General features: G+C 57.0%; 1 protein-coding gene across 1 annotated transcript; it reads right to left on the bottom strand.

Moving 5' to 3' along the window:
• Positions 1-486: 486 nt before the first annotated feature.
• Positions 487-3,016, bottom strand: ZIC3 (Zic family member 3). Its single transcript, XM_013943026.2, has 3 exons — positions 1,969-3,016; positions 1,196-1,359; positions 487-669 (listed from the first exon to the last, which is right to left on the bottom strand). Exons 1-3 carry the CDS (start codon positions 3,014-3,016, stop codon positions 487-489), a joined length of 1,395 nt encoding a protein of 464 aa, XP_013798480.2.
• Between the last annotated feature and the right edge of the window lie 23,422 nt (positions 3,017-26,438).

Raw genomic sequence — 26,438 nt, 5'->3', positions numbered from 1 at the left:
GAGAGGAAAGTTCAAGACATAACAGGACTTTGGCACGGTTTAAGACTGTAAGTTTAAACAATCACCACTAAGGCGAAGGAGAATTTTCATCCTCATGTCAACATCCCACCGAAAGAAGGAAAAATAAAACAATCGAATTAAAAATAAAAAGTGGGGAATTGGAGGAAGAAGAACCGGGGTGGGAGGGGGAAATAAAAGAAACGACGGCGACTGCAAAAAATGACAACAACAAAAAAAAAAAGAAATCCAATCCTGAGAAAAGGACATGGCTAGTCCAGCGTCTGGGCTTGCAAAAAATAGTAATAATTATAATATAATAATAAAAGACCCCCCTTCGGATCCTGGCAGTTAACTAGGTGTAGCCCTATGCGGTCGTCGGTGTGGAAACTCCATTTCCGCGGGAGCAAGCTGCAGTTGGCTTGTCTTGTCTTTTTCCCTTGTTCCCAACGCATTTGGTCCAGTCTCTGGCCGGGGCAGCAGCTGCCTTCACACATACCACTCGTTAAAATTGGGGGGCAGTCCAGGGTTGTGGCCAGGGTTACTCTGAAGGGCGGCCGGAGGTGTTTTAGTGGAGTCCTTACTGCCAGCGGAGCCCACCGCGGGGGGGGTTGAGGACTCGTACCCCGAACTGGCAGCAGGGGAAGAGTCCGACCCCTGGGATTCGTGCACCTAAAACCAACAGGCAGAGATGGGAGCGAGCCCCGGGCCCCCACCGCCCTGCCGAGCCGGGTTGGGACGTTTCCTCGGGGAAGGCAGGACACCGGGGTCCACGGGCTCGGCCGCTGCCCTGCGAGCGGGCGGTGCATGCCTCGCCGGCCGCCCTGAGCCCCGCGGCTCGGCGCAAACGCCTGCCTCGGCCCCCGGCCGCTTCTCTGCGGCATCCCGCCGCGGGCAGCTGCAGCATCCCGCCGGCTGGGCTGCATTTGCACAGCCCTCCCGAGCTGAGCCCCCCTCGGGAAGCCGGGCAGCGCTTGCACCAGCCGGAGCACAAAAAGCAGCTACGCCATTTCCCCAGGCTGCGCTCCAGCCACGGCCTAGGCGCCGGGCACCGCTCGGGCCGCAGCGGCAGCGGGGGTGCTGCGGCGGACGCGGCTCCCAGGTCCGCCCTGCCCGGCCCCGGGGAAACGGGCCCCGAGTGCGCCAGCGACCGAGCGTCCCCGCGCGGGGGGGAAGGGCTGGGGTGCGGGGTGATTACCTTCATGTGTTTCCTAAGTGAGCTGGGGTGGGTGTAGGATTTGTCGCACACCTTGCAGATGTAGGGCTTGTCCGAGGTGTGGACGTGCATGTGTTTCTTCCTGTCGCTGCTGTTGGCGAAACGCCTGTCGCAGCCCTCGAACTCGCACTTGAAGGGCTTCTCACCTGCGAAATTCAGAGAGGGTGAAGGAGGGCCGTTCCCCGCTCCGTCCCCGCCTGCCTCCTCCCAGGGCGGCCTACGCTCCGCTCGCCCGACCTCGGGGATGCACGCGCATCCCCCCAAATAAAGACGGGGAGGAGGGACAATGAGGTTTGCTGCGCGTGGGATGAATTCGGGCCGGCCTTTGTTGCTGCTGAGCCGCCCGCCGAGGCCCGGCCGCGCTCCGCGCTCCGTGCTCCGGCGGGGACGGCGGCCCGGCGGCGGGCCCGGGCAGGAAGAAGACCCGAGATAAATTCTGCGGCTCGGACAGTTTTGCAAGACGCACTGAAGGAGAAGAGCCAAAACGCGTTTGCTTCCTGCCTCCCCCCCACTCAGCGCGGAGGGCTGAATTGAAGACAGAGCTACAAATAAAAATACTTTGACAAAAGTATCGCTGATTTAATTAGGAAAGGTGCCAATCACGCCTTAAAAAAAGGGGGGGGGGAACGGAAGCCACCGAAAATGAGGTTTCATTAGCATTTGCATGGTCCCTGGGTAGCGGGCGCGCAGCGGACCGCGGGCGGCCGCGCTCCCCCGGCAGCACCGGGCCCGGCCGCGGCCCCGCGGGGACTTACCTGTGTGGGTCCGCTTGTGAATCTTGAGGTTCTCCGAGCGGGCAAAGATCTTCCCGCAGCCCGGGAAGGGGCAGGGAAAAGGCTTTTCCCCCGTGTGCACGCGAATGTGGTTCACCAGTTTGTATTTCGCCTTGAAGGACTTGCCTTCCCGCGGGCACTCGTCCCAGTAGCAGATGTGGTTGTTCTGCTCGGGGCCCCCGACGTGCTCCATGGTGACATGGGTCACCAGCTCGTGCATGGTGCTGAAAGTCCGGTCGCAGCTCTTCTTGGGCCGGCTGAGCTGGCTCTCGTCGAGCCACTTGCAGGACAGCTCTTGCTTGATGGGCTGGCGCATGTACCGAAAGAAGGCGCCGGGGCCGTGGTGGTGGTGGTGGGCCGCCACGTTCATGCCCATGTTCATGTTCATGGGGTTGTAGTTGTGGAACTGGGCCCCGGCGTAAGGGTCCGTGCGGGGGCTGGAGACGGCGCGGTACGGGTCCGGCCGCCCGAAGAGGTCCCCGCGCAGCCCCAGGTGCATCTGCCCGTTGTCCACGTGCCCCGTGGGCGACGTGTGGCTGGGGCTCTGCTCGTGCAGCCCCGGGAAGAGCAGGTAGCCCGGGCTGTCCGGGATGCCGGCGGGGCCGTGCAAGCCGCCGGGGGAGCCGCCGAAAATCCCGTGCTGCGCCGTGCCCGAGGCGGCGTCGGCGATGCCGGAGCCGCGGTTGCGGAAGAGAAAGTCGCGCGTGGAGTTGAAGGCGGCGGCGCCGCCGTAGGAGGGCACCTGCCCGGCGTGGTGGTGGTGGTGGTGGTGATGGTGGTGGTGGCCCAGGGCGCTGGCGTAGCCCGGCGCCTGCGGGGTGAAGGCCGAGCTCTGCCCGGCGGCGAGGTCGTGCGGGGCCGCGTTGAGCTTGAAGGCGGCGGCGGCGGCGTGCGAGGAGTCCGCGAAGGGGCCGAGCCCCATGCCGGCGGCGGCGGCGTCGCGGCCGGCCATCTCGTGGTGCCGGGGCGCCGCGAAGCCGCCCACCCCCAGCGCCGGGAACTGCGGCCCTCCGTCCAGCAGCATCGTCATGGGCGCGGGGCCGACGGCGCGGCGGCAGCCTGTACCCCCTCCCGCCCACCCCTGGAAAAGTAGAAAAACACCCCAAAACGCACCCCCACCCCACCCCCCGCGCGCGCGCAGCAGCGCTGCGGGCAGGCGCGCCCCCCCCCCAAAAGTGCGAGCGGGCAGCGAGCAGGGGAGCACCCCCCCGTCCAAAAAGAAAAACAAAAAAAAGCAAGCCGCGAGCCCACCCGCCCCCACGGACGGGCGCCCGCCCCCGGCCGCGGGCCGCGCAGGCTGGGCGAGGCGCAGCGCGGCCCGCGCTCCCGCTCGGCGCCGTCGGGGCACTGACGGGGCGCCCGCGCGCGCCTCGCACATAAACCGACGCCGGGCCCAGGCCGCGCCGCGCCAATGGGGAGCCGCCGGGCGCCGCGTCACCTGACCCGCCGCCCGCCGCCCCATTGGCGGCGCCGCGCTTGATTGGCACGCGCCCCGCGCGGGCGGCGGCGGGGCCCGCGGCGGCGGGCGCGCTGATTGGGCGCGCGCGCCGCGCAGGTAAAAAGCGGGGGGGGGGGGGCGGGGGGGAGGCGAAGCGGGGGGGCCGGGGCGCGCGCGCCCGCGCTGTCCCACGCGCGGGGGGCGAAACGCGCCGCGCGGCCCCGCGCGCGACCGTGCAGGCGGGCACGCACCCCCCCCCCCCCAGCCCCGCGGCGCAGTGCACGGTGCATGCACCCCGCCGCGCCCCCCCACCCCCCCGTGCATGTGTGTGCACGGTTCCCCCGTGGCAGCCCCCAGCCCCGCCCCGTGCCCACGCGCGCCTCGCAGCGCCCCGCCGGCCGCGTGGGGCGAGGGCCCGGCCGCCTTCCCACCCGCGTCCCGCTGCGGAGGCGCAAATCCTCCGCGCTGTTAACAAAATAACGAACAACAAAACAAAACCAAAACGGCGAATTTTTTATATTTTATTTTATTTTATTTTTTAAGGAATAAACGCGAAGGCAGAACAAGTGGGGCAGAGCCCGCCGGCGCTGCCGGGCGGCCGCGGGGACGCTGCCACCGCTTCGCCGCTAACTTTGCGGGCTCGAGTTGAGCCGCGTCTTTCCTGCCTCCCTTGGCGGCGCCGGCGCTGCCGCTCCGCAGGGAAGGGAAGGGAAGGCGCGGAGAAGCGCTGCGCGGGGCGGGCCGCCGCGCTCCCCCGCCGCGACGCGACCCGCTCCCTCCCCTCCCTCTGCGCTGCCCCGGCGCTACCGGGCTGCGTCCAGCGCAGGGGCTCCCTCGCTGTATTTTTCCTACGCTCGTTTCTCTTTTTTCCCCCCCCCCATTATCTCTTTTTTTTTAATTTTATTTTGCAAAGGCAACGTTCTGCCTTGGAGTAATTATCAGTTGCAGACAGCGCTATAAATCCACTCATTTTCTGTTCTGGAAAGCATTTGCAAAGAACTATGGGGAGCAAGAGTGGAAATAAAAGGCAGAAAGAAAGATGGCTGTAATTGTAATATCCTGAGATTTGCTGAGCCCCCAAGTCTGTCTATTGGGCAGGTCTTACAGGCTCGCCGCCGTCTCTCTGCAGGAAACGTAAAATCTGATCAAGTTCAGAGGCGCATTGAGAGCCTGCTTCAAGCAGCGCTTTATAACTGCAGGCCTTTCACATCGTTCCCCCCAATCAGCCCCAGGAAAGATTTCGCGTTCTTTATTTTAGGGATTGCTAGCGAGGAGAGGGGAAAAAAAAAAGCCACCGATATAAAATCTCCCCGAGAGGTAACACCGGTGCCCATCAAACCACTAAAATTTCCCAGGCCACAGCCGCCAAGAACAGTCCCAAAGTTGGAAGGTGAGTCCCTCGCTGCCGTTATTGCATGGTTGCAGCGGAAAAACAAGAGGAGGGAGCTGGGGCCGGGGGGGGGGGGCGCCGCCGGTGCGCGCCCGCGCAGCCCTGCGCCGTGGCCGGCGGCCGCTGGGCGCAGCGGTGCCGGCGGCGCGGGCCGGACTTCGCCCCCGCGGGGGAAGCGCGGCCGCGGCTGCCCCGCTCCGTGCGCGGCCCGGCCGCCCCCGCGGAGCTCGGCGGCGCAGGGCGAGCTGGCGGCGCTGCCCGCTGCCGGCGGAGGGGTCATTAATGACCTCCAGCACGTGGGGGGTTGCTCGGCCGCACCCCCCCCGCAAAAAAAAAAAAAAAGAAAGAAGGAAAAAACAGAAGAAAAAGGGCATAATTCAATTAGCTCCTCAGCCGAGCGCTGGGCAGGCAGCGCCTCTGAAGTCGCCGCCCCGGAGCGGCCGGGGGCCGCTGCCCTCTGCCTGCGCCGGGGCCTCGCGGGCGGCCGCGGAGCCGCGCGGAGCCGCCGCCGCCAGCGCCGGCCGAGGGCTCTCGCGCCGCTTCAGCGGCAGCCCGCCGGCACGGCGGCTTTACGGCCGCGAGAAGCTGCGAAACAAAAATGCAGATTTTTTTTTTGCGTGGAAAAACCCTTGCTCGCTGGTGGCAGGGGCACTGCCGGGGTTCGGGAACGGCGTCCCGCGCGGGGGGGGACGGGGAGAAAGAAGCGCTCGTAGCTTTAGACGAGGACTGGCTATTCCGGAGAGTATTTGATCGCTTTGCAGAAGGCAGCGCTGGCAGCTTTGTCATGCTGCAGTGTACTTGTGGATCAGGCTACATAAATTAACCTATAAATCTTTTTTATACGTTTCCCATTTCTACTCTGCCAACTTTGTATGGGTGTGTGCGTGGAGCAATATCCGCACGGACGTAGACACTATTTAAATCCGATTGCTTCCTAGTCGGAATATGCTAGGTCGAGGACCAAGAATGGCATAAAACGCGTTTATTTTTTTAAGTGCATTGTCGGTTTGGCCTATGATAATTTTTTTTTCGCCGTGCTTTCGAAATAAAAATTATATTATTTTTATCACTTCAGGAAATTGCGTTTTTATTCGGCGGCATTTCTGCCCGATCCCAGATTCTTGCATTTATTTTTCAGAGGCGAGGGAACATCAGAGCGCTCTCCTTTTTTTTTTTAAATCTATCTCAATTGCAAACGTACAAACAACAGCAACCGGAAAAGTAGTCTCGCAGGCTCCCCTGCTCCCGTCGCGCTCCCGAGGCGAGGGGAAGGCCGAGAAAGACACCCCGTTTTACGTCAAGCACAGATATTCGTGTAATTCACTTCCACCACCCTCTTTTTTTTTTTTGTGATGATTTGGGGAATTTAACAGCCACAAAAATGCAAAGCCCCCGCGCGAAGCGGTGCGGGTCCTCCCGCGGCCGGTGCCCGGCTCCCGGGCGCGCCTGCCCGGCGGCGGCTCCCCCCGGCGGCCGCGGGGACCTGCCGCTGCCCCGCGGCCCGTGCCAGCCCCCGGCACGGCGAGGGCAGCGCTGGAGGAAAAACGGCCCCGAGTCGTTCGCACTCATTAAAGCGGATTTTTCACCGGGGCAGGGCAAAGGCCAGGTGAAGTTTCGGCGCTGGTGCCCGGCTGCACTGCGAGTTTCCCTCCCCCCTTCCTCGAAGGATGCGAGGAAAGGGCAAAACAAAACCGGGGGAGCAAACAAACAACAACAAAAAAAATCCCCCGCGCCCTTCTGCGAGCTGAGCAGCGAGCGATTTTTTTTTATAAGCCCTAAATACCTTTTAAAATGCAGTGTATCGTGGACAAATGAATATCACTAACAAGCGTAAAGACAAGTAGTTTTTCTTCTGCCATAAACATATTGCATTTGCAGTGTAATTAAATGCAAACCAAGAGCGAATGAGACATTTCTATTGTAGCTGTCACTCAGCGGAGGGGCACTCGCATGCACATTTGAACTTCAGAGATGCGGCTGGAGTAAACAGGTCTGAACTTCCACAAAGGGAGGGGGCGAGCAATATCAAAGGGCAGACGGAGGCAGGCAGGAATACGCCAGTGGTGGAAAATGTAGGTGCAAACGGGCTCGGTCCTGCAGCGCGGGGAGCCGCCCCCGCGCCGGGAGCACCGCGCTCCGCGGCCGCCGGGGCCAGCGGCGCCGCAGGGCCAAGAAGAGGGCGCGGGGTTCGCTTAACTGCAGCAGCTTTTCGCGTATTTGTTGGTGGGAAGGGGGAATTACGCTTCCAAAATGAGTTTTAAATAAACGGCTCGTTCCGCTGCGCGGGGAAAAAAAAAAAAAGGAAAAAAGAGTGGGAAAAACACTAGTTACGGCTGCTGGCGAAGAAATGGGTCCTGTCTCCCCAAACGCGGCCGAGACGAGTGAGCTGGGGCCGGGATGCCCGGAAAGGCGCCCCCCCCCCCCCCCCCGCGCGCAACCCGCTGAAAATCGGGCGCGGTGCAGCGCCGGCGCAGGCGGAGGGGGGAAGCCGGCCCACGGGGCAGGATCCGCGCCCTCCGGCCGCCCCCTTGAAATCACCTCGAGCCCTCGAGGAGCCGGGGGGGGGGGGGAGCGCGAATATCTCAATCAGCGAGGAGGTGACCTGTGACCCGGAGGGTGGCTCTATTGTCCCGCTCTTGCGGGGGACACAGACTTTAGCCAGCCTTTCTGCGTGACTGAGCCCTCGGGGGCAACGGCGAGCCGCGGGCTCCGGGAGGCATCCCACCCTCGGGAGCCGGCGCGGAGCCGCCTGCGCGCCCGCGGCCCCTTCCTGCCCTCCGGCCTCTCGCCAGCCACCAGAAACCGCTCAGACGGTCTGGCCCCCCCCGGGGACCTGCGCGGGGCAGGGGGAGGCAAAGCGGCCGGCTTTGCCCGGCCAGACGCGCCGCTTTTCCCCGGGCCGCGGCCGCTGCCGAGCCCGCCCGGCGCCCAGGGCACAGGATCCCTCCCTGCCCCCAGACCCTTTCCTGCCCCCCTGACCCTTTTCCCCGGGGGAAAAGAGCCTCCGCACCCCGCGGAGAGCTGAGGCGGGCCGGAAAGGCCCCCAGGCCCGCCGCGATTTACAGGGGCCGCTCGGCGGCTGTGCTCAGGCCGGATTTGTGGGCTCGATTTTTGACCTGCAGTAAATGCAACGATGCTCCCAAAGGTCGATGGGGGCACTGGAGATAACTGGGGATGGCGGGGACAGGAAGGGTTTTGCACGGGGCCGCGAAAGAGCGGCTTTCCCCCGCCGTCTCCTCACTCCCCCTCCCCCCCCAAAAAAACCCGCGCCCCCCCGACGAGCAGGACTGGAAGCAGGGCCGGGGAGCCGCCCCCGCCCGGGCCGGCCCGGCCGCGGCTCCCAGCCCGGCCTGCAGCGGAGCCGGGCACGAGGCGGCGCTGCGGAGCGGCCCGGCCCGGCCCCGACGGCTGCCCGGGCCCCCGGCCCCGCGCTGCGGCCGCCCGCGCCCTGCCCCGGCCATGGGGGCCGGCGGGTCTCCTCCGCGCCCCGACCCCCGCAGCCCCGGGCGCACCGCAGAGGACAGGGCAGCGGGGGGGGGGGCACGGCCCCCGTCCCCAAATCAGCCCCGGCACAGCCCATCCGCACTCGCGGTTCCCGCTCCGCGGCTCGGGGCTCGCCTGCCCTCTCCCCGTCGAGCCATCTCAGGGCCTCGCAACAGGTGTAAACCCCGGCTAAAGCCGTTCCCGGGTGGCAGTCGCCAAACCGGCACCCTCCGGGGCAGGAGACATCGGCCTCTGACTGATGGGGGCCGATGGGGGGAGCTGCCGGGCTCCGGGGGGCCCGGCCCCAGCCCTGCCCTCGGGGGCCGCAGCTCTCCTCGCCGCTGAACGCGGGTTTCCAGCTCGGCTCCAGCTCTTCCCCCAGCAGGGGCACAGTCGCGGCCCGGAGCCGAAGGAGCGGCAGGGTCCTTGCCCGGGGGAAAGGCGGCCCCGGCCCGGCCCGTCGGAGCAGAGGGCCCTCGGGGGGCCCGGGCGCAGGTGGGCTCCGGCCGGGAGCGCCGGCTGCCTCCTGCCCCAGCCCGGAGCCGCGGAGCCGGGGCCACAGCCCCGCGCCGGGACACCGACGGCAGGTCGGCAGACCGGCAAGCACACCGGCGGCAGACGCCGAGGGTGTCTCCGCGGACCCGGCGTCCCCTAAAGAAGGGGAGGTGGTTTTGCCCGCCCCGAGAACACGTTGGAGCAACGTGTTGAATACTTTCACGTCTTACAAAAAAAATCCTAGCGAGGGCTGTGTCCTTTCCGCCGTTTGCCTTTCCCCATCCTGCCTCTGGCCGCTTCGCCCGGCGGCTCTCCCTAACGTGCTGGGGGGCAAAGCCGAGCCCCCGCCCCGGCTCGCTGGGGACATGTGCCCCTTCCCTTTTCCTCTTGCCCCCCCCCCCCCCCCACCGGGAAGCGCGCTGCCGCCGCAAAGCCGCGGGGCTGCCCCTGGCTCCCCGCTCCTTCCTCTGCCGCCGCCGCTCCCGCCGCAAGCGGCGGGGAACCGAGGGCTGAAAGCGGCGTCCGCAGCCCGACCGGGGGGGGGGGGGGGGGAGGCCGGCGGTGCACGCCCCGGCCAGCCGGGCGCAGCCGCCGCGCAGGAGCCGGGCTCAGCCCTCAGCCTCCTCCATCTCCCGAACAGCCCCGGAGCGGCACGGCGTTTCGCCGGGAAAATCCCGATCGAAGCCGTGTGGCCAAAGTCGGGCGAAAAACAGCGCCGGGTCCTGGGGCAAAGGCGAGGGGGAGGGGGCAGTTTTCCAATTTCCCTCCTCCCCCGGGGCCGGATTTTACCTGGGGATTTTGCCCCCGAGCGATTCAGCATCTGCCCGCAACCGAGGGCAGCCGGGGGGGCTCCCGGAGAGCCAGCGCCCTCCGTGCCCTCCCCGAGATTTCGGGCTAGACGAGCCCCCGCCGTTTTGATCCCCCCCATATTTTAGCTATCGAATACCCCGAGGGGGGGTGGGTTTTCCGCGCCGGCCCGCGCAGGGGAGCGCGCCCGGGGGCGGGGGCATCGCTCCCCCGCGGGCAGGGACGGGGCACCCCGGCCCCGGTAACTACCCTTTAACCCCGCGCTTCCCACGGGGCGAAGGAGCCGATGTCTTCTAAAAGGCTTGGTTTTTTGTTTGTGTTTTTTTTTTTTTCTCTCCTTTCCCCGAAGGAGCAATTCTGTAACGAGAACCTGCTTTGGCAGGAGCTTGCGAGATCGCGTTATAAAAAGGTACCTCAATTTAGCAACCCAGGAGCAGACGGTGCCGGGAGGGAGAGGAGGGTTTTCATTTAACCTTGGCTTGAACGAGCACCGCACGAAAAATAAAATAAAATAATATATGTATCCCCCAAAGCAACCAAGTGAACCAAAAGCCCCGTTTCAGCGCTTCTATTGCGGTTCCCAGTTAAAGGCAATTATTTGCCCTTGTTCCATTTAAATTCCCTTTGTAGGATTTTAAGAGCATATTCTCCCCGGCAAGGGCCAATTGGCGGCTCGGAGCCGTGCAAGTGAATATTGCTACAAGTAGAACTGAACGCGGAATTTCACTTCCTCTCAAGTTTTCAAAGCCAGGAAACAGCCATTTCCCGGTATCTTCGCCGATTCCCCGATAGCTTTAAAGGCGTCCACGTTTATTTTAAAAACTCTTCTGAGAGCTGTAGTAAATTGCGTTTGCTTGTAGCTACAAAGGAGAAAGTTAAGCATTTGTCTCTGCTGTTGTGTAGGCAGCCAGTTGTTTTAATTAAAGGGTGGGGATCCGTGATATATACACCAGATAAAAGCAAATGCACAGAATAAACTAATTAAAACATTGTGTTTGGAACACATTTTATTTTCTTTTTTTGATCTTAGTTGTGTTTTAAAGAAATGTCAGCGCACTATAAAGCAACCTTATTTCCCTTATAGTGTGCGGCGCTTTTCAAAGGCTAGTGTGATATATTTTAGAAAAGAAATCCCGCTGTGAAAGCTTGCGTGTCTTCTCTTTACCAAACTAAGCTCTTGTCAATCATGCCAAGGCATATCCAATCACCAAGTCCCTTTTCGGGAAGCAGCTCATCCCGCTGTGCTTTTATATATCGCACCGCCGCGTGTTTAGATGCGTTTTTGCCATCACTTGCGGAGCGGTGGCTGAGCAGAGCGCGGCTGCAGCCCGGCTCCCCCAAACGCCGGGGCTGCCAAGGAGCTGCCCGGCCGCGCTGTGCGCGGCTCGGCCCCTGCTCGCCCCCCTGTTCGCCCCCATCCGCCGCCCCCGCGGGGGGGGGGGGACGGGGGGACGCAGCCGTCGGGGCGCCCTCGCCTGCCCGCGGCACGGCGGCAGGGCGCTCGCGGCCGCCCGGCCCCGGGGAGGCAGGAGGGCGCGCTGCCGGGGCTGCCAAAATTAGGGCGCTCCGACGGGGCGGGAGGGAGCCGCGGCGCAGAGCCCCCCCTCCCCGCGCAGCCCGCCTCGACGGGGCGGCGGCCGCGCCCCCCTCCGCGCCCCAGCCCGGCAAGCGCCTGTGGGAGCCCCAAAACCTGCAGGGGCACGAAAAAAGCAACCGACCGACCCAGCCCGCACAGGCGGGTTAGGCGGGAGCGGCAGCTCTGTAGGAGTGAGCCGGGATCACTGCCCTCCGCAGCCGGGACGGCACCGACCCTGCGACACGAAAACGCTCATGCCAATCACGATAACGCCTGCTTTCTCGCTCATTTTAACGAAAAGCCCCGAAGTCGTTGCATGTGCGCTGCGTTTACCTTTTGATCCCGACTGCAAGCGAGGAAAATTGTATATCTATATAAAAAATATATATATAATATCATATATATATATGATATATATGTGCTAAATTTCTGGACCCTAATTGAAGACAAGTGGCAAGTGGTTCTTATTAACCCCCCCCCCTTTCCTCCGCCTCCAGCTCCGAGTGTTTTCAGACAAACCGTGCAAACTTCTGGCAACGCACACGTACAGAAACACTCCGCGTTTCCCCGTTCAATATTACAGCAATATCGCCTGCCTCTTCCACCCTTCCCGGGCGCAAACCTCGGGGATGCGGCTGAGCACAGACCTCCCTGGTGGCTCCGTTGATGTTCCCCTGCCAGAGGACACACGAAGGGGAGGCGGCAGGGGCGGGCAGCCCCGATGCCCCTCTGCCGCCCAAGGCGACCTGGGCACAAAGGCTACCGCCGCTGCGGCTATTTGCAGGCAAGGATATTCCCCCCGTTTGCTCCATCATTTTATCTCATGAGATTTCGCACCCCTCGTTTGCAGGAGACGCACCCAAATTTTCCCCAAACGTTGGCTTCTCCTCACGGTCCTTAGGCGGAGCTGGCCAGACCGGGAGAGGCAAGGCGATTTTGCCGTTTATCCTTCAAAACGGGACAGAAGCGGGCGTTTATTTTTATTTTATTTCCCGTTTAACGTACAGGCTGTGACGGCTGCTCTGTTGCAGCCAGCCTGGAAATGCCGAGAACTAAAGGTGCAAGTGAAGGCGGGGGTTACTGGTGCAGAGAAAAAACAAAACAAAACAACCCCCCCCCCAACATATATATTCATATATGTGATTTTAGGGATGGAGATATATATTTATCTATATAGAGATATATAAATGGAGATATATAGATATCTATATCCCTCTCTATCTATATCTCCACCCTTAAAGTCCCTGGTGCTTTGGACACGGGGACCCCCCGGTACCCGCCCCGTTTGCCCCGCAGGAAGCCCCGCTCGTGCATTTGTGCCCAGCCGTGCCACCGCCGCACCTGCGGAGAGCCCTGCGCCAGCCCGGCGCCCCCGCCGTGCCCGGCACGCGAGCCGTGGGTGCAGGGGCGCCTCAGGCTGCCGCTGGCCGTGGAGACGCTCCCGCACCCAGCCAGGCTGGGGACACTGCTCCGGGGGCACCCCCAGGCGCAGGGCGCAGCCCCGGCCCCCGGCGTGGCTCTGCCCCCCTCCCCTGCCAGCGCTCGGCTCCCCCCGCCCCACCAAGGGGTCCGCAGGTGCCAGCCTCACCCCGTCCTCCGCCACCGCGCCTCCCGGATGAGCAGCAATTAGCTATTTTCTTTGGAAGCCCCTGGGAGTTTTTTCTCCCTGTCAGGCAGATAAAAGACCCTCCGGGTCCAGATTTCCCACTGTATCCCCCCCCCTCCACCCTGAAGCGATGCTCTGAGCAGGGGCTCAGCCCCCCTCGCTGCGACGTCAGGCCGTGCACGGGGACTACCTGGAGTCCCCCGCGCGCCCGACCGCCGCCGCGCTCCTGGCGGGCTGCTGCTGAGCAGGGCTGGGCTGCTGCCTTCCCCAGGGCTCCCACCGAGGGGACGTGCTGCCCCCTCACTCCAGCTCGCGGGAGGCCGCATCGGAGCTGGTGCCGCAGGGGGCCCTGGGGCTGGGGTCCGTGCTGGGAGGAGGTGGCTGGAGGGGCAGAGACCCCCCGGCGGGAGTTTGGAGACAGGAGGCCACCCGGGTAGGCACCTTGTCCCAGCGGGAGTTCACCCATTTTGGACACCGGAGGCCCCGGCTCGGGTGTTCGGCACTGGATAGCAGAGCTCTGACACGGCACCTAGTGGGCAGGGACCCAGGGCCGCCACCCCACCGAGGCCTAGGACACACAGGGGCCACCAGCTCCACTGGCCCCCCTCGGGCAGCTTGGGGGGGGGGGCCTAATCCCCCCACAACAACGGTCTGTCCCCATGGCCAGGAGTCCTGCCGGGCCCCTGGCGAGGGGGCAGGAGCATCCCCGCTGCTCAAAGGGAGACCCGGGAGGGGCCACATGTGCTGGGGGGACCCAGCGCGCAGGCTGGCCCGGAGCCAAGCCACCAAGCAGCCACGTGCTTCGGGTTGGAAATATTGCCAATATTGCTGCTCCCGGGGGCTCTGCATGTACGACACGAGGGTTTTGCCTCGAGCCCCTGGAGGAGTAGCCCCGGCTTTGGTGGTGCCAGCTACTGACCCGTAAAATAAATCCTCTGTCCAACTCCAGACCAACCTCAGGCACAGGCACAGGGTAAGGAAAAGGCACCAGGATGTTCTGCATCAAAATGCATCTAAAGGAGCATGGCAGGCAGCTGAACATGTGGCCTAGGACAGGCTGAAGGCAGAGCAGTGAGTGCTATGGGGCTGGGATCGAGACCTCTATCCCAAGCCATTCCTGGCCGCTCCAGGGGGTCGGCGAGCACAGCGGGCTCCACCGTCGCACCTGCTGAGTGGCCACGCGGGAGCGGGGATGTGGCAGTGGAAGTACTCGCTGGCACTGCACCAAAACAGGTATGGCAGGACGCGTTAAGAAAGCCGCAGCATTGTCTGCGCACGGATCAGCTCCGGAGACCCACGGACACCTGCACGCGCCTGCCCAAGTCCAAAATCCCCTGCCAGAGAGGCTCACTTAAAACACAGTTTTCAAATATCAGTGTTTCAGAACAGCACTGCTGTCTCATCCCCTCTCCCTCCACTTTTGGCATTGCCTGGACCTTTACAGGGCACTGAGATGCACTTACAAGGTTTCTCTACACTAAATAATGAATTTAACAATTGTTAGGGAAAAGGAAAAGAGAAAAAAGGACAGAGCAAAAGCAGAAATAAGCACACAAAGCTAGGCTATGGTCTGGAGAAAAAAAAAAAGAGACAAGACCATCTCCAGCCTCAAATACCCAAGCAGTACACACAGTTCAACACTAAAACAAGCCTCATGCAGAAAAAAAGAAAATCCAGCTCTTCCATCAGAACTAGAAAACATTACAAATGACCAACTTTATCAGCCTCTTTCCTCCCTCTGGGTTGCTGAGGGGCACAATTCCCTTTCTGCTGCTGCGACCCACCTCCCTGTGGCGCGTGGAGCCGAACGCGCTGGGCACTGTGCTTCCCCGCCGGTGGGAGCCCACACGCGGGGCGACCCGGCTCCCTGTGCCGGCGCGCAGGCTTCATTCCCAGCACGAGCGATCTCTCTATATGGTCAGATTTGGGCCTCAAGGTCTTTAGGATTTTAGCTCGCTTTCCGCCGTGAAAGCCTCCACCCTGCCCCTAGTGCGGCACCGGGGAAGGCAGCTGGCTGCCGGCCCCCGCAGCTCATCCCAGGCAGCCCGGCCCACGCCGCACGCAGGACTCCTCTCGAAGCAGCGGCAGCGGCAGCAGCGGCAGCGGCAGCAGCGGCAGCAGCAACGCGCGTTACTGGCAGCCTCGCGCTGATCCCGCTCGCGGGAAAATAGCGAAGGTGCCCGTCCAGCCCAGCTACCCCAGCGCCAGGAGGGGAGCGCTGCCTGGGAGCGATACACCAAATCCCCAAACGGTGCGTAAACACCTTCGAAAAAATAAGCTCCGGGGAAAGTCCAAGGCAATCCCAGCAAAATCAGCGGGCCGGAGCCATGCCAGCGCTGTAACGGCCCCTCGCTGTGCGGCCCAGCAGCACCACGCAAAATACCACCTTCTCCCTGCCGCAAGCACGCCTGCACGCTGCAAAACCGACCCGGCGACCACAGGCACAGGCTTAGCTCATTAAAGCCGGCGATGCCCCTCACCTGCCGATAGCTCAGGCCGGGGCGAGACGCGGGAGCAGCGCGGGGCCGGCTCCAGCGCCCTCACTCCGGCGCCCAGCCGCAGCAGAGGCAGGTCCTGCGCGCAGCGGTGCCAAGGCGCAGGGGGCTGCGCGAGCCGAGGGTCGGCCCCGCGGCTTCAGGGACCGTTCCACTGCGGGGAGGTGGGCAAAAGCTCAGCCCGGTATCCGGAGAGGCGGGAACAGGATTTCCAGCCTAACACGTGCTCATACCCCTTTTGAATCTTCAGCCTGCCTGTGTTAGATCAAGTAGTTTTTAATGTAGGTTTTGCTGTCGGAATTTATTTTCGGCGCGTTTTTAGTACGAACACAGGAAACTACAAGCTCCCGAATCCATCCAGGTAAAACAGTGCATGAAGGAGCAATGTGCAAATGGATAGCCCGGCTTTCTTCTCTATGAGCGCAAAATAATTCGGAATGCTCAAATCCTCCTAATGAAGACAATAATAGGTAAATAAAATGCATGGCCTAAGACCCTCAGCAGTACCCCACTCTTGTGAACACCGATGGCAATTAGATGCCTAAATAAATGCCTTTGGGAACAGGGTCTTGGGGCCCAGACCGTGACACCACGTGTGCTCTCAGCCCCACCGAACCCAAGACAAAGCCAGGTTTTTAAGAGGTGGAGATACTGTCATTATTTGGCTGATATAGTCCTCATACATTTCTTCATAAATTCAGCACAATTTCATACTTGTTCTTGAACTCCAGACAGCAGATAGACAAGTTGTTTGGATTGGGAAGTTTTCAAGGTTTGAAAGCAGACAATACCCATGCCAACCGTGCTATCACAATCTCCGCCTTTGGCATTAGGAGCTGCATAAAATAGGAGCATAAAATCAGAGTTTAGAATTACAAACTCGGCACCAAGTTCTTGCTGTAACTGCTGCAAAACTGCACATGAATCTCACCACAGGAACAGTACTATCCTTTTTAATGGACTACCTTTTATTAGATTTTTGAAGAGTGTTCACATCATAAAATGCGTGCGGGAAGTACTGTGTATGTAAAACACATCCACATTAATTATGAAAGCTAGTAAACGAATCATATACTACTGCAAATATATTATGCATTTCTTACATCGCTTTGCTATGGCATGTTCGCATGATGGAAATGGAAACTAGGAAAGAAAGGCTGAAAGAAATCGAGAAAAAAATAACAACGTTAGCTGAGGAGGACGGAAGAAAGAGGAACAGCACAGAGGAAAGATGCGATACCAGTTTGACTGTATTTTTATAAGAAGCCAAACTAATGGCTCTTGCGATATTTGAGTATCTGCGCACTGCAGACCCAGGAGCTGGTGGGCTGATTTCTTTGACAAAGTTATCAGTTATTTTGATAACAAAATCATATAGCCTATTTTACAGAAGGTTGCTAGAGTTTGCAGATTTCTCTTTATTTTTCTAAAAACGACTTTTCGTGCCTGTTTGCAGATTTGAGCGAAGCGTTGGCGGAGTGCTGCGTATGGAGAGTGAACTGGCTTTTCAAGAGGATGTCTTATTTCCTGCCAAATTTGCTTTAAGAAACCACTTCAGTTCTGTGCAGGAGACTTCATGTTGCTTTGATTTATTATCCAGGCTATAAAAGGAGATCTGTTTGGTTATAGTGGAATTCAGAACAAAATTAAATTTTTCTCTTGTAGGAGGAACATTACTACTTCAGGCAGCCAGAGCACACGTATCTCGTCCATGAAACACTTGCTGCGTGTTCCCGTGCTTCGCAGCGAGGCGAGCCGTACCGTGAGCCCGCAGAGATGATGCGCGTCTGTCTCAAGTTTCAGCCAAATCTCGATGAGGCGTGAGGGCAGGGATCCATCGTGAAAACGGCAGAGCAGCTCCTCGGCTATGGGAGCAATAAAGCCTCTGGCAGGCGTGAGCGCAGCCTCCTGCCCCGGCTTCGCGCTGGGCTCGCGGCGCGGCGCTCCAGGCAGGGAGCCGCCGCGGGGTCAGGGCCGGCGAGGCCACGTGGCCCTTTCTTTCGGCAGCTTTTCCGAGTTTGCAGGCTAGGGGTTTACACGGCTTTATGCCGCTCCTGAGCACGAAGCGGTTTCCAGGCCGGCTGTGGGCGGCTCAGGTTGCCGCTGAACCTGCGGGACCGCCTTGCTGGCTGTCGTTTCCGACGCGAAAACTCGGCGAGGCTCCAGGCTGCAACAGAAAGCACGGTCTTTACCACCTTCAAATCCTGCCAGGCTCTGCGCAGGCAGCGGTGATCTGGTCCTGCAGTCCGTTCCCAAGCACAACCGTTACTGGGTTTTAAGAAAAGTTTTATTTCAGGCTCAATTTGGCATGTGTGCACTTGATTGAAAGAGCTGCTGCACCCCAGCTCTGCTCAGCGCACGCTCCATGCCACTCCAGCGTAGAAATACTGCAGAGGGCGAGAGCTGTTGCGGGTTATTAAACTTTACTAAAAAAAGTGCCCTCCTTTGTTATAAATTGAAAGGACCTTTCCATTAAATGAGTCATGTTAATGAACCCTATGGAGATGTCTGCTGATATCTGCTACAGAATATTTGAAAGAAAGAAACTTGAAACAGGGAGTTTGGGATGAGTCCTTACAGCTCGGACAGCCCAGGGAGGAGAAATGCTGAAAGCAGACACAGGGGCAGACACTTGCCGTAACTACTGATTGCAACTTCTCCGATAACTGCAGAAAATATCACTATCCAATAATCTCAGTTTTGCACAGCCAAGGGAGGGGGTTCTGCTCTGACACCTTCTGTACAGAAATAGTTCGTGGAAATTTTCAGTTTTCAGTGTCAGCTGATCATTTTGCTCCAGGTCTGAACATCTAAGAACACCAGGTATATATTCAGTTCAGAGCTGGCCCTCACGTCACCATTATGAGACGAAATTACAGAAAAATGTAGGTCGGAAGGGACCTCTGGAGGTCTTCAGTCCAAACCCCCGTCGAAGCAGGGCTAATTTTAATGTTAGATTGTAATACACTTTACAGTAACTAATCTAAAAAAGCCACGAATGAATCACACAGCAGTCCCTTTCCTCAGGCAGACTTCAGCAAGATCTTTATATCGTTCCACAAGAAATCCTCCTTTTTTGCCTCAGTTTTGACTGGATAAACTATTTCAGGGACAATTCAGGGACTGTATTGAGTGCAGAATTGGATCTTCTCATCCTTTGCTGTCCAAGGTGCACGTGGCCACCCCTTTCTAAAACCTCAAGCACCAACCCGGGAGAGCAGCTGTCCCGGAGCCGGTCGTGCAGCGAGAAGCGGCGTGGGCATCCCGGTGAATCCAGCCGGCACAGCGGGGTCCCTGGGAAGCCCGGGAAGGGGAGGCCACGAGAGCGTGCGCACGCGGAGGGGACCCAAACCTCGCGCGCCACCCCTGGGGCTGGGCCACCGTGGTTCAACGGGCCGAAGCCCGCTGAGATCTGGCCCCACTGATCCCTGCGTGCGTTGGACCGAAGGAGAACGATAGGGCCAAAAGTCACGGCGTGTTTTGGGGTTCTGCTTTTGGTCAAGCGAGCGCTTGAATGCCTATGGGAGGGCATGCTTGGTGCAACTGTTTTGCCCTTAAAAACTCATGATACAGAAATACAGTGATGACTTATCAGTGCGCTGGGCTTCTCCGTCCCGAGCGCTCCTTGAGGCAGCCCTGCGCGGAGCTGCGGCTTGCAGGGCCAGACCGAGTCTGCAGCGTTCGTCACCACGTGGCTTGGAAAACGCGCTCTCCTCTGCATCCCTCCGCAGCGGGAAGGACGCAGCGCATTTCCCCGCACAGCCTGCGCAGGGGTGGACAACCAGGCCTGCCCGCTCTCTGGGCCGCAGGGAGGAGAATAAAGTGCAAATAAAAATCATGGCATTTTGCAAACAGGTCATCAGGCAAAGCGAGATCTTGGGGCTGCGTTACCTGCGTTTGACAAGCCCCCCTCGTCCTCATCTCTGTTCAGCTCTTGCTCCCAAATCTTTCAGAGCACCCCCGACACCGGAGAGCGGCTGCAATGCCGAGGCTTTGAGCCGAGATGGGTTTACACAGAGCTGCTGCCTTCCTTGCGATGCAAATCTTCCCTTGCAGCGGTCGAGCGGAGAAATCCACCTGACAGGGGGCCGGTTTGGTGCCATTTAACACCATCTGGCTCGCATTAAGTAATTAACATTGCAAGAGGAGAGGCTGCACCTTTGGTGGCAGGCGAAGGGACTGGGGCGATCGCTGGCACTTCTCGCGTGGCGGCGGCCGGCGGCGAGCCCTCCGTCCCGGCGCGCTCCGGGAGGCTGCGATGCAGAGCTGGCCTCTGCTTGCTTCTGTGTTTTATTTCCACCACCAGTAAGAAAAATGCAGGCTTTGGATGATTTCCGCTAGCTCCAGGCGATCTAGAACCTTTGCCAAAGAATTGCATAGACGCAGTATTAAAAAAGAGGGTTGTCTCCAAAGCCGTTTAAATAAAGAGGCTGAGCTAGGCCTGGCTGCTGGCAGGCAGGCAGGCGAGCGACCTGCCCATCAGGCCCCCATTTTGCGACTTAGAGCAGCCTGTCAGGCGAGATCGATAGTTGGCATGGTAACAAGCTCATTTCCCAAGGATAGAGCTCCTCTTTATTAAATTTGGATGGCTATTGATCACTTCCTGATCCACGTATCAAAACACGACGAGCACTTAATGAATCACAGATTTTTATTGAGTCGAATAAAAAAATAATAGTATCCCGCGGCAGTTTGGGACTGCTCTCTGCTCCCGAGCGTGGCCCGCCGGCTGCGGCGAGAACGGAAAATGAGCACACGTGTAACCTCTCTTACTGTAATTTCAGGCCCGTAACTGGAAGATGCTGCTATTTTCCCCTGCCACGCATGCCTCTTACCGTAACGGCCCAGCCAGCCAGCTATTTGTGCCGCGTGGGATTTTATCCTCTCCTCCCCGCTCCCTCGCCACGGCGCGCTGCGGCTTGTTAACAAGCAGGGGTGAAGCGATATGGTCCCTCCCTGCAGCTCCTGCCTCTCCAAAGAAAACAAATTCCCAGAGGTCGCTCTTTGGACCTTGAAACTTTTCACTCCCCGACGGGCTCCGAGGTCCCCGGCGGGTCTGTAACCCGGCAGCGGCACAGCATCGTCTCACCACGGCTGCAACGAAGTGATTGATAAGGTCGATCTGTGCCCGGCCAACTTGGTGAAATCATCTCTGAAGTTTAAGTCACTGGTTAAACTTATTTATGCTGGTCCTCGAAGCACGGCCGGTTGCCTCACACCCTCACCACTCTGGCTGGAGCCGGGGCAGCAGCTTGGCTGGTCCAGGCAGCCGCCTGACATCCCGGTTAATTAATGTCCTCTGCAGGGCAGGTAGCCCCCGTGTGACACAGTACGCAAACCTCAGCCTTCCCAGAGGAGCTAAACGGTCCATTAGGAAGACCATACGCCTTTTCAAATTGCCTTAATGTACATTTACATGAGAGATAATAACAGCTCCAAAAGGCTTCTTCCAGCCTATTAAATAATACTGACCTAAAATAATGTCTGAATTCATGCTTAAATGACAGACTATAATAATCCAGTCACGGCCATCTAGCACGTACAGCTGACCGTAGATGCTTAGCAAAATTGGAAGATATATTTATTTATCAGCATATGATAGCTGATTCTTCAGGTCATCTGCTCTGATTAGTCTGATACAGAGAAATTGGTGTAAGAGGTGTCTCCATCTCCCACTCTCAGATATCATGAAAGGAGACAAAATACCCTTAGCACACACACACACACACATGAATATGCAAGCCCCCCAAAAAGCAATGGTTCTGCAAGCTAGGATAGAAATTTCAGACAGAAGCTAAAATAGCCTGATACGCTTCTGCATCCCTTGGGCAGTGATCACATGATAACCAATTCATGGTGAATCCCATCACTTCAAGCAGCTTCACTTAAGAAAGTTCTTAAAAAACTGCCTAAACTTTTAACAAATTGATGTACGGATTTCATAATAGCTCAGTCTCTAAGCTCAGGAAACTTGTAAGACTTCATTTGGCATCTGGGGAGTCTGAACTCCTCTTCCACTGGTGCCCTGTGTTGGCAAACAGCAGGAGCCTGGGGGTGACCTCATATCAGGCATTGCAATGAGCCACAAGGTAGGTGATGCTGTTCTTCTGAGCCCAAATGAGCTTTATTGCTCAGTCCTCCATTGCTGCGTGCCAGTCCTCCATCCCCACACAATGGCCCCACCAGTGGCAATTCCCGATGTGTGCTTTTGTGCATGCCAGGAGCTGCCTCCTCTCCACCCAGGACACTTGTTCTGCACAGGTGGATCTGCATGAGGGCAAGTCCTCCCTGAATAACTGAGCTGAACTCAGAGCGATTCTGGAGGAATATTAAAGCTTTCATCAGAATTAAACTTCCTTCAGCAATATTGCCATACATCCTACACAGCATCAACTCCACTTTACAGGTGGGAAGTGGAGTCTAAAGGGTTTATCTGCCTACAGTCCCACAGGTGAGCCTATGGCAGGGCTAGGACTAGAAATCAGTGAGGCTCAGTGATGTGCCTGAGGCATGATGCACAACCATACCTATATACTCATTTCAGGGCGCATTGCTTTGCTTGCATTCCTGGAGGACCATCACTGTATATAGCATTTGGGCTTGCTGACATCGCTTGTGCTCTAGTCCAAAAGGTCACAACAAGTCAGGCCAGAAAATAGTGGCTGATTTCTCCTGGGCTTTCGAGAGAAAGTGATGCCTAGAGAGCAGAGCAGAGCAGTCCCAGCACTAGGCTCTGGATGACAGAGTGCCCCAGGTCTGTAAAGTCACTGACATTCTCCTGCTCTACTCAGAGCGAAGGATGAACTTTGTCATCACGTTACTCATGATTTTTCCAGATGCTCTAAGAACAGGAGGAAATCAGAAAGTAAGTGAACAAGAGCAATTGTATGTCATCACTTTCCTCCAAGGGCAATTATGGAGGAGAAACAAAGTGCTTCATTGCCCATTTTAGATCTAAGCAAATCCTGCCAACGTTTCCACAGGAATAGCCTCATATTCCTGTTTGTTCTCTATTTCAGACTGTGTTCCCAGCCCTGTGTGTGTTCCTTTCCTGAGCATATTCAATGCAGCAGGCAAAGCTACCTAAACACCCAAACATACCTAAAGGCAACCACTGCCTGATGTATCTGGAGAGCAAATTTCAAATCCGTTATCTCATTTAGCTGCTCTTAAAGTCTGGCTCTGTAAGAGTGGGACCCATCTAGGCTGGAATCAGACACTTATCACAAGACTTCTGTGCTCAGCCAAAATCCCTTGAGGCCAAGATTTGCCATAGTGATTAATAATTTGGGGAACTTGCCTCCAGATGCGTCCCCAAGCCTTCTCCTGCTGGGCAACCAGGTTCCTATAGAGGGTCTCAGAGTTGTCTCCCCAAGTCACTTCCGAAGCCTGATTAGCAAATACTCACAAAGCTGTGCCTGGAGACAGGCTCCATCCAAGAAGGATGGTGAAGAACAGCCCTATTCTAGGATCCTGGCCTGGCTCACCTGGAAACAGGAGCAGAGAGAATAACCACAACCTCCTTGAAGTCCTCCTACCTCTAGCCTGTCCCTCCCCAGGCCTGAGAGACAAGGGGGAAAAATGAACATCACAACAGGGAGTTTGCTGGGCCTGCGCCCTCTAAAACAGAAAGGTAACAGAGAAGGGTTTGAGCCTTTGGCAGGAAAGCCCGTGAGCTGTGAGACCTCCTGTAACAGAGGAAAAAACTCTCTGTGGAAGAGGGCTGATCACTCTAGGCAAATTCCTTCAAGTCTTTCCTTCCTGCAGAAAGCAGCTGTGGAGCAGGAGGAGAGAAACTCACTGCTGCCATCCCTTGAAAAACTCTCCTGTGCAGTTTTCCTTGAGTTTTGACATCTGCTCCACGTACCACCTGAGAGCAGAGCCAGCTTCAGGAACTGCAGGCGGGCTTTCCCACGCACCCCACCGCTGCCTGGTGCCCACCCCAGCCCCAGAGCTGGCGCGAACAGCACACGGCTTTCCTAAACTGCAGCCACCCGCTTGGCAGCATTTATTGCTGGGTATCACCTCAAGCTGAATTTTGGTCAAATTTCAACCACATCAGTTCAGCAATTCCCAAAGGAAAAGCTGTTGAAAAACAAACAAACAAACAAGCGTTTTCCCTGGTCACTTATCCCAAAGGTTCTCAAAATCAAGTTAGCAGGAGCTACGCTTTCAGCTTACAAATTAATATATAATTATTCAAGCAGCCGGAAAAAATTCCTAAGGAAAGAGGCAGTTTGAGTGTTTGTGTGAATTAGCTATTTGCCACTTTGAACTGGCTTTGCAGGAACAGTTGGACATCAACAAATTCCCGCACTTGACTCCATCAGAAGCCAATACGGTGACCCACCAGCTCTCCCGTCAGCTCCTCAGCGGTGCTGCCGCTAGCTGTAGGGGACAGAAAGAAACCTGATAAATGCTTATTCCACTACAGAGTTTCCTCATTTTCCTCTAAACTTTCTAGGGCTGGTACATGTGGAGACAGGAGAACAGACTGGAGGGACTAACAGCCTGATCTTGCGCAGTGGTTTAATTTAAGTTAGAAATAACATCTCTCTTTCTCATATAGATCATATTAGGATTTTGAAAGGGCAGTCACGCAACTTCCCCCGGCAGTTATGGCAGCACTGCGCTTGGAAATGAATGGAGCTCGTGGAAGCATTCAGGAACTAACAATTGGATTTATAATTAGGCCTAAAAAGGGAAGAACGCTGAATAAAAGCAGCACAGCCAATTTTAGAAGAAAAGGAAGTTCTGGATGGAATTCATTGGGGTAGAGCACTGAAGTGGAAATGGAAAGTGTTCAAAGATAAATGAGTTTAGGCCTAAGAGTTTGCTTGACATCTAGAAAATGTACTAGAAACACAGTGTCAAGAAAAGCTAACGTGAATAACAAAGAAACACAAGAAGTGAGAGAAGAGAGGAAAGAGCCATAAAACTTTGGTACAACAAAGAGTTGCAATTATAGAGGGAAAATGTAATGAAGTGTAAAAAATCATAATGAAAGCAAAGATAGAGAATGAAAGGATGATTGCATATTTGCTTAATGCACATCGGAGAAGTGTCAAAGACACGAGGAACAAGAGGTCACTAAATGAGAAAATAAAGCCTCGGAGGAAAGGCAGTGAATTTATTGCTCTAAATAAAGATTTATTTGCCTGGGATTTACCGCTTGAGAGCCAGTGACAGATGCAAGCAACGGAAATGTTTTCCTAAAAAAAGAGGGAACATTTCTGAAGGAAACTGAGCTTTTTGCTCAGACGACTGATACTGCAATTCAGTCTAACACACTGGCAAAACGCTGGGCCCAGCAGGGCTGCGAAGGGAGGAATCTAACAGGGCCTTAGAAACAGAGGGAAAACTCAGTACAGCCATGCATAGTGCCCCCTACTAGGTGGGCATTAACATTGGCTTTCCAGTAGTCTTTGCTGACACCAGTATTCTTGGTAAGTTCCCCAAACTGCAGTCAGGGGAGGGAATGAGAAGCTAATGGGGGCTATAGCTTAAACTGGTCCACCACAAGAACTGACGAGCAGGCACTGGATGAGACACGAGGCTACCAAGATGAGCCTTCGCCTTGTCCCAACATGCCAGCGGTGGGAGCCCGTCGAGGTGCCGGATGGTCCAGCTGATGGCCACGAGGCCCTAGAGGTGCTCAGGGGAGTCCCACCGGGCTGGTCCAAACCCTCGCCTCCTCCCAGCACATGCACACGGTGTCGCTCCCATGGGCATATTGCCTCAAAAACCATATCAGCAATGGAGTGGCACCCTGGGAATGGGAGCCTACTGGTACATTTATCAACCGAGTGAAATCTAGTCTATTAGTTGTTTTCCTTAATTTAAGACTAATTTTGTCCCACCAGTTTAAATTAAAGCCCCCAGTAGGATAATTTCCTCACAATCATAATTTTGTTGCGTGCTTTTCATTAATCCAGTCACAACTTCTGCAATATTATTTGGCAGCTGATTGAGACTACAGTAACCACAGGGGCTCGTGTGCATTGTCTCATTTCTGATGAAAAAAAGTAAAATGAGTCCAATTAAAAATTCTTTCAGTACTGTCAAATATATGAAGCTCCCCGAAGTCAGGACAGAAGCATCCTCATTCCATCCACGCAGCCCGTCGGTGGGTGACAGCGGAAGCTACAAGCTAATGTCAACAGTATATAAGTGTCTGTCTGTTTAGCTGTCTATTGCAATAATGTATTTAAGGTGAATTGCCAGGATGGCTGAACATCTTTCACGTTTGAAAATATTTGCCTATGGCTTTGGGAATTTTCTCCAGAGTATTTTGAACTTCTTCCTCGGGTCTCCTTCAGCTCCCTGAAGTCCTATCCAAAGCATCCCAGGCCGTAATGCAAAGATTCAGCACGACGACAATTCCTTGCAAATCTCACATTCATGACAAGAAATGGGAGAGAGAGAAATGCAGTGGTGGAAAGGTCTTGTGGCAGTAAGTCATAATAAAATACATATCACTGTCAGATGTGGAAGCTTCAGCTTGTAGGTGCACTAATTTGGAGAAAAAAATACAAAGCAGTGGGGATTTTTAAGCAAGTCTTAGAAACTGCATTTTCTTCAAGTCATACACAATCACTCCTGACAGAACATTTTCAGGCACGTTGAAGTATAGAAGGGAGGTGACAGAAAGCCCTGGGAATAAACACAACAAAAGAGTCAAAAGAGAAAATCAAAATTAATGTAGACTCTATAATAGAGATAATAACGCTGAAGGGATCCCTTCCCCTTCTTCTATGCGCAAGAGAGCCCACGAGTGTGGCGGGACAGCTCCAGCCACGTGAACCGCCGGGGAAACGGGTTTCCTTCTCCTCCGCATAAGCGAAAGCAGGGCCGGGCGCCGTCCGAGGACGCTGCAGCCGCCGCGCTGCCCGCGCGGGAGGCAGGGAGGAAGCAGGCACGGCGCAAGGGGCAGCTTGTTTCTAGCAAACGCTAAGTGCAATGGCAAAGGGAGAGAGGCAGGGAACAAAATACTTCTGAGCTCGAGTCAAACAGCACCAATATTTCCAGAGAGGAAAAAGCAGGTGTATGTTAACAAACCCAAGACGATTTGCATGAATATTTCCAAGACAAAATGCTCCTACTTCCTGTTGCAAAGTCATGTTTTCACTTTAAAATTGACCTAAGCCCACATGAGAAAAGGA

This window comes from Apteryx mantelli, chromosome 13 (assembly GCF_036417845.1).
Source record: "Apteryx mantelli isolate bAptMan1 chromosome 13, bAptMan1.hap1, whole genome shotgun sequence".
In the NCBI taxonomy this organism is placed as follows: Eukaryota; Metazoa; Chordata; class Aves; order Apterygiformes; family Apterygidae; genus Apteryx; species Apteryx mantelli.
This window is presented reverse-complemented; position numbering and strand designations above follow the sequence as displayed.